Genomic DNA, 10,337 nt, shown 5'->3' with positions numbered 1-10,337 from the left:
CTCCGTGGGGTGGGTGGATTTGGCTTTTAGGCCTTTAGCATACAACTTCTGAGATACAATTTTTTTTTTTTAATTTAAGGACATTTCACATTGTGAGGGTTGGATTTCTATTGTTTGAGTTCCAAGAAAAAATTTCAAGGCTGCTGTCTTCTAGTTCTCGTTCTTCTTTTTGAGACAGGGTCTAAGTTGCCTCAAACATGCAATCTTCTTGTCTCAGACTCCTGAGTAGCTGGGATTAAAGGCAGGCAAGGTGTGGCTGTGGCTGTCCCGTTTTTTTTTTTTTGTGGTACCGGGGATCAAACTCAGGAACCTTGTGCTTGTGAGGTGGCACCACTGAGCTAAATCCCCAGCCCTGGCCCCTGGTTCTTAGGGAAGTATGTGGTGTGTGCAGGGGTGGTGATGGGTGTTTGGGACAGCAGACAAGAGGAAGGTGCCAACTTCAGGTAGCTGCCTTGCTAGTGAATACACAAGCTGTTTCTATGAAACATTTATTTCCTTTGAAACCTCCAGAAACATGCCAGAAAATCTCAAGACAGGGATGGATAGGAAAAAAAGACCATGAAGAATAAAAAAATCCCCAAAAACCAAATCAACATATCAAAAAAGCCTGCTTTCTCCAGCCATCAGATAGAATACCAACCTCAAATTAAATAGATTTGTTTTGCAGAAATTCTTAAAAAACAACAGAAAATAAACCCCCAAAATCATAATTTACACTTGTCAATATACACGATTAGGTCCCCGTAATGATTCAAATGATCTGAAGATATGAGACAACTAAAAAAAAAAGAAAAAAAGACTCCAGGTTACCAGGTAGGGGTCTGAGGAAAGGGGTGAGGACGGGGTTACTGGAGAAGCCCCAAGAACAGGGGCTGGGGAGGGAGAAGACATCACAGTAGTTGGCCAGGGCTGAGGACAGCTGTAGGGCAGGGCCGACTGCTCTGGTGCAAGGAGGAGACTGCAGGGCCGAGGTTTTCCTCTGGGGTGGGCTTTGGGGCCAGAGGTGGATCATAGGGAGCCAGACCGGTGTCCTCTTTTCTGGCCCTGCCCCTTGGGCCTGGCACTTCCCTGAGTGCCTTTGCCTCCTGCAGTCCCAGAGCCTGCTCCCCTGAGGTTTCCAGCCCCAAAGAGAAGGCAGTGAGGTCTCTGGCCAGGGGCCAGGCCAGCTGGCGCTGGCCCTCAGCCCCAAGCTGCTGCCAACTCCTCCCTGCCTGGTGCTTCCCAGAAAGGGACGCTACCTGCTCGCCCACCGACCTGTCCCTCTGGACCTCCCACTGCCTCCAAGCCCGTGAGGGACACGCCTCAATCCTTAGCTGAGGTGAAGGGAATCCACAGACTGTGCCATCCAGACTTGTTCTGGCGCAACTCTACTTGAAAAAATAAATATATATATATTTTTTTTTTGTTTGTTTGTTTTTAAAGGAGAAAAAGGGAACTTGTGTTTCCTGGGTGAGCAGCGTAGTACCACACCGGCCTGGCTGCCTGGCGAGCTGCCCCTTATTGCCTTTAGAGAACAGCATCTCCGGGGTTCGCACTTCGAGTGCTCCCCGGGGAGCACAGTGAGCGTGTCTGGGGGCTGCTCTCCCTGGGGCCTTCGAGATAGGCAGGGAGCCTTGCAAAGGAAAACAAAAGCAGACAGGAAATGAAGGCTGTTTTTCTCCAGCCCTGTCCCGAGGCTCCTGGAGCGCCTTCTGGAGCCCAGAGGAGGCCAAGCTGCTGGTCAGGGCTTGGTCAAGCTGGGGGTGCGGGGAGGAAGAGGAGGAGCCGGAGGGTCAGGCTGGCCAGGTCAGTAGCTCAAAGGTGGAGGGGCCTATGGGCCCCAAGCCCAGGCGCTGTGGTCTCTGGCAGGAGAGGAGCTGATAGAAAAAGATCGTATAAATGGTCCCGATTGTACAAACAGAGTTTCTCAAAGCAGTGGACTCTGGTTGCTGCGGTTTCTTCTCTCCATACTGGGGTCCCCAAGAAAATAATTTAAACTCTATGAAAGTGCTCCTGTTTGCATTGTGGAAGAAGGGGCTGAGGAGAGGACAATGTCCATGCTTTCCAAGCTAGCACACTGGGGACCAAGAAGCCCTGGTCTGTGGCCCTGTGGGGCCCCTGCCTCTCTGGGATTTGGGGAGGAAAGGGCTCATTTTGCGCTGTCTTTTCATGCAGGGGCTTGGCCCGAAGCCAGACCTGTCATTCATGCGGAAGCAACACAACTGTGGACTCCGGGAGCTGTAGGGTTTGAACACAGACTCCCATGCCTCCTCTGTCTTCCCACAGCTCTGGGTGGCTGGGTCCTAGAAGGCGGCTATGTGTCCCCAGGGACCCCAGGTAGGTAGCTCAGGTGCTGCTGAGGATGGGCTCACAGGCCCTTGGGCTGCGACTGCACTGCCAACAGAGTTCCATCCATGCAGAGGGCTGTGGGGCACTGTGACCAGGAGCCCACAGAGGAGAGGGAGGCCAGGGGCCCACAGCCGGGGGCTCCCCCTCAGAGTTCCTTCTTCTCCCTGCTAAAGAGCTCGGCGAACTTGCGCAGCTGCTCACTGGCAGCCTGGGACTCCTCCTGCAGCCGCTGGTTGTTCTGCCGCAGGCTGGCGACCTCTGACTGCAGTACCACCTTGTCCTGCTTCTCCTGTGGGGGTGGGGGAGGGTGTCAGGCAGGGCTGCTCCTGATCCTGTGAGCCCCAACCTGTTTCCACAGCTGAGTGGCCATGGCCAAGTTGCTCATCTCTGGCAGGGCTGGTTCCAAGGGGTCCTGGAGCTCGCGTATGTAAAGGTCTTAGAATCCAAGCTGTCATGGTTGAATTGCTTGGCAGATATGACAAGTGTTACCTCATGGCACCCCACAGCCACTCCCAACTTGGGGACATCATTACCCTCTTTCTCCTGCTGGACGAAACCAACCCTCACACCACAAGGCTCACTGAGCAGGTGCCACCACTGCTTAAGAGACGCCCCTCCCCTTCTGAGTGACATAACACCCTAGGTCACAGTCACAGTGCTTTAGGCAGTGGAGGGCCCACCTGGACCCTCTGAGTCCTGTGCTTGGGGACTTACACAGCACTTTCGCATGTTCCTGCCTTTTACCCCAAGGAAGATAAACAAGCAGCACAGGTCTCCTCCAACCTTGTTTCTCCTTATTCCTTTATACCCTGGAGACAAGCAGTGCGATCTATTTGGAGTGTCCCCTTCTACATGTCCTTCTCCACCCATGACTGTTAATCTTTTTACAAAGCACAACTACGTTCTAGGAAACAGTTCTGCAGCTTGCTTTGGCTTTGACTTAAGTTACTGGCCTTCCCTTGCATGTTAGTCAGTAGATAGGTTTTTATTTTAATTGGCTGCAGAGTACTGCTGCGTGGTGTCCTGTAATTTACAACGCCATTCTGCTGTTGACAGACAGCCATCTGGCTCCTGCTTCATTGCCAACCGTGCAGCAAGGAACATCCTTGCTCCTGGATCTCTTTGTACCTGCATGGGGAGTTCTCATGGACACATTCCCTGAGGTGGAAGTGCTGGGTCAACAAGATGTACAATTTTTATGTTTTGTTTTTGAGACAAGGTCTTGCTTTGTAGTTCAGACTGGCTTGAACTCAGTATGTACCCAGTCTGGCCTCAAACTCACAGCGATGCTCCTGCTTCAGGCTCCTGAGTGCTGGGATTACAGGCATGCACCACCACACCTGGCTTGTAATTTTTTAACTTTTTTGAGACAAGGTCTCACTGTATTATTTCAGGCTGGCCTTGAAAGTGCAGTGAACCTCCTGCCTCAGCCTCCCCAGTGCTGGGATTATTAGGCATGTTCAACCACACCCAGACAAGGTTTTTATAATACGTGGGATTAAACCCAGGACTTTCCGCACTGAGCTACATTCCCAGCTTTTAAAATTTGATACAGGGTCTGGATAAATTGCCCAGGCTGGTCTTGAATTTGTGACCCTCCTGCCTCAGCCTTCTGAGTGCTGGGATTACAGGTGTGCACACCCATGCCCCACTCAGTATAGTATTGCTTTTACTCCTTACTCATGAGCCCCCTTCCAGAGTAGCAGGGGAGGGTGGGGCGGGAGGCTCGAGCTAGGCCTTACCTTCTGCAGGTCCGTGTGCAGCTGCTTGAGCATTACCTCCAGCTGGTACACCTTGCCCGTCAGGTCCAGGGGTGGCTCCTCACTGGGAAGACAGGGGACAGGGTGAGGTCCAAGGCCCACCAGCTCCTGAGGAGGTTCTCAGCCACAGCTGGGAAAGATGCAGGGCTCTGGCAAGTCCTCTCCCAGAAGCTGGCCCTCCACTGGTCCTGCCCTCCCTACCCCAGGCGCCTCCTCAGATGAGGATGGGTCATGGAGCGCTGGGCCTGAGGAAGGCCCAGGTGGCCCCTGAGAGTGCAACTGGCCCCCCGAGGTGGGCTGAGTGTGACTTTAGGGGGAACCCCGTTTGTGTCCATGGCTACAACCTGCTGCCTGATGTCTCCTGAGCTGCAGGGCAGGCACCGTTCCAGGTGCAGGGGGCATGTAAGTGGACAAAGGGACCCCATGGACAGGACTAGTGGCAGTATTGATGATGATGGTGACACCCTGCCCGACTACTGAGTGCCCTCCTGAGGCCAAGCCCCAAGTCACCCAGCTCCAGGCATGGTCAGCCCTCTGCAGCCTCTAAGTTGCCACTTTGCAGCCAGACAGAGGAGGGAGCTTCCCAGGCTTCGGGAGGGCACACTGTCCACTTGAGTACTGGCTCTGGATTTGAACTCAGGACCCACTACCAGGACCCTCTGTGCAGATTCTCCTGGGGTGAGGCCCCCTGGTGCTGCAGGGAAGAAGGGGCCCTGCTTGGAGTAGGCTCTGAAGATGGCGCCACAGGGTGCTGCAGGCTCTCATGTTCTGTGGCTGCTGGAAGGGTGCAGCAGGTGAGCACCTGGGCCATCCTGTCTCTCTTCCTCTTTCCTCCCTCTCTGGTCCTGAATCAGCAGCTGCCGTGTGAGGTGGGAGGCAGACAGGAGGTCACCAGCTTGGGGGCAAAGGGAACCCAGGAGTGAACCCAGGACCACGTGTGGCCTCCTCCAAGCTACGTGCACTGGTGTGTGAGAGGTGGAAGCCCACAGGCCATGCTCTGGTCAGGTGCCAAGGCAGCATGGAGCACAGAATAGCAAGAGGCCTTCCCATCCACAGAGCCCACAGAGCACCCCGGAGGTGGGCACGGGCCCCGAACCTCGAGGCACAGGCGCACTGCTGAAGCCTACACACAGGCAGCACATGGCCCTTTCCACCCTCTCTGCCTCTTCTCCATTTCACTTTCTCCAGGCCTAGCACAGCCAAATGCCTTGCTCTCAATGTGAGGAGCCACACGTGTGAGGTAACAAAGTGAGACACCTGTCTCCCTGCCCTCAGTCACCTCGGGGTCCCAGATGGCTGGGCCCAAGCCCTGGCAGGGAAAACATGAAAGGAGGTGTGAGGGCCCAGTCTGCATCCTCGGGGACCTGCAGTGGGGGAAACCAAGGAGCAGACAGGCAGGATGGATGCAGGGAGTAGGAGGCGGAGGATGAGGCTTAGCATTTTTCAAGGTTGGAAGTGGAACAACTGTGGGATTAAACCATGTTCACCAGTGGACTAGAAGACTGTCCAGGTCACTGTGGGGACCAGCAGCCTGGTAGGCAAGAGGAGCTCCTGCCTAGGGAGTGGTGGCGACTTGTAACAACTACCCCCTCCCCTGCAGACTGGCTGCCTGTGGGGACCTGGGGTGCTGGGCTCCTGGCTGCCCCCGGGAAGCCTCACCTCATGGTAGGGGTGGTCCTTGGGGTTGGGGGCCCTCGCTCCAGGCTCAGGTGGCTGTGGACAGGACTGTGTGCAGGTGGGATGTCCGGGCTCAGGGCGGGGTCGTTGAGAGAGAAGAGCGAGACGGCTCTTTGCACTGCCAGGGAGAGAGGGAGGGGAGAGGGGCTGAGTCTTACACGTGAGCCAGGCAGGGCTCCTGGCTTCTGCCCAGCTGGCTGCCTGCAAACCTCTCCCACCGAACCTGCATTTTCTTTGCTGTATTTTGCAGTGCCAGGGATGGAACCCATTGTGTACATGGGGCAAAGTACACTGAGTCATACCCCACAGCTGTGCAAATCTTGTTTTTCCTTTATTCCTATTTTTTTATCAGTCCTGTACTATACATGTCTCCGGTGCATGTTCACATCCCTTGTGAGGAGTGGGTACATGTACATGACACATCTCAAAATCTTCTTCTCAGCCCCTTTCTTCCTCTCCCCCTCCCTCTAGCTCTTGATCTCCTTCCCACTGAACAAAATCTCTCTCCCTACTTCCTGCTACCAATCTTCTATTTTGCTGTTTATTTACATTTTGGGTTTCTCATATAAGAGAAACCATGTGATAAATTTAAGTTCATATCTTTGATTTCTTTCACTTAACATTATGGTTGCAAGGAATATCCATTTTCCCACAAATGACTCAAGTTGATCCTTCTTCATGGGGGAGCAGTATTCCAGAGTGTATGAACATTACATTTTCTTTTTTCGTTTTTTGGTACTGGGGATCAAACTCGGGACCTTGTGCTTGTGAAGCACTGAGCTAAATCCCTGGCCCAACACCACATTTTCTTCATTCATTCATCTGTGCATAGACATGTAGGTCTTCCAAGATTTAGCTATTATCCCAATGTAACCCTCATTTCTACTACCCTTTCTCACTTTAAAAAATTTCGTATTTTGCAATACTTTTAGAGATACACAGGGTGGCAAACATAGTGCAGAGAACCCCTTCACTAGCTTCCCCTCATGGTGACTTTTTTTGGTGGCATCAAGGATGGAACCCAGCACTGCTCCACTGAGCTATATCCCTAGTCCTTTTATTTATTTATTTAAAGATAGGGGCTCATTAAGTTGCTATTGTTGCCTGGCTGGGCTTGAACTTGTGATCCTCCTGCCTCAACCTCCTGGAAGGCTGGTATTATAGGCATGCACAGCTATGCCTACCTGTTTATTTGGTTATTTAAAAGAATTAAAAACTAGGGCTGGAGGGCCGGGGATGTAGTTCAGTGGTGGCGTGCCGGCCTGGCAAGCATAAGGTCTTGAGTTCAATCCCCAGTACCTGGAGTGGTGGGTGGGTGGCGCGGCGGCGGCGGCGGTGGTGGCGGTGGTGGTGGTGGTGGTGTGTGTGTGTGTTAGTGTTAGGGCTGGGGTTGCAGCTCAGTGAGAGGGCACTAGTCTAGCAAGCACGAGACCTACCTTGGGTTCCATCCCCCAGCCCTGGAAGAAAAACCAAAAAAACAAAAAGAACAAGCAAAAACTAAACGAATTAACAACTGAAGAATTCCTTTAGTCTTTTCCATTTTTTTGGAACTGCACAGGAAATGCCAATGTATCTTTTTTTTTATTTTGGTACCGGGGATTGAACTCGGGTCCTTGTGCTTGCACAGCAGGCAGCGAAACCACTGAGCTAAATCCCCGGCCCTGCCAATGTATCTTCATTATAAAAGCAAACGCTGCATGTGTGATAAGTGGAAGTCACCTGCCTCCCACTCCTCCACAGGCCCCTGTCCTGCTCCCTGAGAAGCAGGTGCCAACAGAGCGTCCTGTGCTTCCTTCTAGGCCTTTCTGCCACACTGCCCCCTCCCTTCAGCCTTATACGGTTTACCTAGGAAAAAGCTCCCTAGGGGACTATGACACAGCCAGGGAGGAGTATCAGCCCACCCAAGCCTACCAGGCTCCCTATAAACTTCCTCACAAGTGGCTCATGTTTCCCAGGGTGCCCTGGGGCAGGGAGCAGCTACACAGGGATGGGGGCTCTGGCCGAGGCTATAGGCTGGGGTCTGGGTGGCCCTGCCTTCCAGACAATACCAGGGCCTTTGATGCCACTTAGGTCTCCAGGGAGAGGCCTGGGGTCTCCCATGCACTTTTCTTCCTTCCCCTCGGTACTGAGGATGGAACCCAGGGCCTCGAGCATGCTAGGCCAGCACTCTACCACCGAGCCACACCCCAGCCTTCTTCCTAACCGTTTCTTACTGGCCCAGAATCCTAGGCGACCCAGGATGGCAAGAGACCCAGAGGAAACAGAGGTGAGGCCCCAGCTGCCCAGCACCCCACCCTCCATTCCTCCTGGGACACATCCCCTGGCTGTACCCCGTATCATAAGGAGCCCTGGGTTGTACAGCAAAACTTCCCACTGCTCTGAGGTACCCATAGGACAGAGATCCTGCGGGCCTTCTTCCCTCTCCTTTCCCAGAGTACATCTTTCTTTCTCCTACTGGCTGGAGTGAGGCACAATGGCCAGAGCTCCAGCAGGCATGTTGGCTCCCTGCAAGTGGTAGGGTATAGACCTGGAGAACTGGGCCCTCTTGAATTTGTGGAAGTGCCCACCAGTCCTAAAGTGTTCACCTAGGAATCTTCACTTTCATAAACACTTCTGTATTTAAGTTATCATTAATTTGGGTTTTCTGTCACATGCTGTCAAACCAAATCCCAGCGCAGCTTGGACTATTTATTGCATTTGCACTGTAACAAGAACACAGGGTGCAGTCCATTGATGGCTTGCTCTGTGCCTGCCATGTTTCCCACACAGTACTCCATGTATCTTCACTGGACACCAGGCACCTGGCATGGTCACTATCCCTGTTCGGTAGCTGGCAACCAGGGAGACAAGTGCCTTGCTCATGGTCTCAGAGTGGGCAGATGTCAGGGCAGGAGTTATGCCTGCTTCCCCTGGTTCTGGAGCCCGCTGCATCCCCCTGCAAAGCCACAGGCCCCCCCACTGAAGTTTCTAGAACAGAGGAGGGTGAGGATCTGGTGGGGCTGGGCGGAAGCTCTCGCTCCTACCTTCGTAGGCCTTGGCTGCATTTACCAGGCTGGACCACTCAAGGCCGGCAGCCGTGTCAGGCAGTGGCATCATCCCAGGGTCGAGGCGCCTCAGGGCCCGGTCCCGACCGTCAGCCAGTGAGAGCTCTGAGGCTGAGATGGCGGCTGGTGGAGTGGAGACAGGAAGCATCGAGTACAAGTGGGGAAGATGCGCAAACAGACACTGTGTCGTTTCTCAGGCACTGTGTGGTGTGCCTTTCCACAGGGTGCTGTGGGGGCCTCTCGGGGTGACCTAGATCTGAACACAGGTCTGAGGGCGGGGAGCCAAGGGGAGTCTGGGGAAGAGCACCGTTGGGAGATGCAACCACTGGTGCAAAACCCCAGAGACGGGGATACCCCTGTAGGTTTAGGGAACATTGTGGAGGCTGCGCGGTTCGGACAGGGTGAGCAAGGAGGGTAGTGGTGGAAGGTGACATCAGAGAAGGGACAGGGCTGGATCCTATGGGGCCTTGTAGGCTGTAATGAGGACTTTCCTTTTTTTTTTTCTTATAGTACTGGGGGTGGAGCCCAGGGCCTTCCCATTGAGCTATGTCCCCAGCTTTTTTATTTATCTTGAGACAGGGTTTCACTAAGTAGCTAAGTTGCCCAAGCTGGGCTTGAACTTGGGATCTTCCTGTTTTAGCCTCCCACAGTGCCCGAGTCACAGACGTGTGTGTACCACCACACTCTCAGCTGAGGACTTTGTCCCTTTCCCAAGAATGATGGTGTCACTGTAAGGTTCTGCCTCAGGTATTCCAGAGCCAGGCTCCCTCCCTCAGGCTGTGTGTGTGTCTTTGTGCAGGGAGACAGTGAGGAGGCTCCTGAGAGGATCCAGAGAGACAATGGGTGGGACCGGGTGGGTGGTAGGGGGCACTGGTGGGCAGATTCTCGATCTTTGAGCCAATGGTGAAGAGTGGACGAGGGTGTGAGACAGAACGGGGCCCAGGATGCCATGGAGGTGGTGGGCTGGGCACAGCTAGGTGTGCTGGCTCCAAGATGGGGAAGTTCACTGGCTCGCCACTGACCAGGGGAGGTATCCTCCCCATCCCGAAGTGGGAGGAGGAAAATCAAGGCCCAAGAGACTGTTTCCCATAGATTTCAGTTTCATTCCATGAACCCAAGCAGGGTGGGTGCTTCTGCCAGCCACACTGTGCTGTCAAAGAAACTGAAGCACAGAGAGGTTCCATCTGTGGTGGAGGGACTGCGACACAAGGCCAGGCCCCGGCTCCCGGATGTGTGGTTCAGCATTTGCTGAACAGGGGAATGAAGGGTGCCAGAAGGTGGCCAGGCCCTTGGCCTCTGGATGATGGGGTGGGGGAGCATGACTCCTAAGGGATCCTCGGGAACCCAAGATGGGGCCGACTGTAGAAAGGAAGATGTGTAGCTGCTACCGTACACTGTCCAGCACCAGCTGCCTGGTGGCTTTTTGATGGGGTGGTGGGCACAGCGCACTACTCACGGGAACGCTACAGAAATATGGGCTCCATGAACCAAGGGGTGAATAAGTCACACGACTGTACCTCTGCTCAGT

The 10,337-nt window shown here is 53.9% G+C and overlaps 1 protein-coding gene across 14 annotated transcripts in view; it reads right to left on the bottom strand.

Moving 5' to 3' along the window:
• Positions 1-474: 474 nt before the first annotated feature.
• Sipa1l3 (signal induced proliferation associated 1 like 3) overlaps positions 475-10,337 on the bottom strand; it is a 227,914-nt gene continuing 218,051 nt past the window's right edge. For all 14 annotated transcript variants that reach the window (XM_087191195.1, XM_004859023.4, XM_004859024.4 and 11 more), the window contains 4 exons: positions 8,789-8,932; positions 5,748-5,883; positions 4,071-4,152; positions 475-2,617 (listed from right to left, as the gene is read on the bottom strand). In XM_087191195.1, coding sequence (XP_087047321.1) covers positions 2,474-2,617; positions 4,071-4,152; positions 5,748-5,883; positions 8,789-8,932 — 506 coding nt within the window. In that variant the 3' untranslated portion in view covers positions 475-2,473. The remainder of the gene's footprint in view (positions 2,618-4,070; positions 4,153-5,747; positions 5,884-8,788; positions 8,933-10,337) is intronic.

Source organism: Heterocephalus glaber, unplaced genomic scaffold (assembly GCF_053883595.1).
Source record: "Heterocephalus glaber isolate CG9 unplaced genomic scaffold, H.glaber_assembly_v1.0 deba00001561, whole genome shotgun sequence".
Classification (NCBI taxonomy): domain Eukaryota; kingdom Metazoa; phylum Chordata; class Mammalia; order Rodentia; family Bathyergidae; genus Heterocephalus; species Heterocephalus glaber.
Note: the sequence above shows the minus strand (reverse complement) of the source record. Positions and strands in the feature narration are given on the sequence as shown.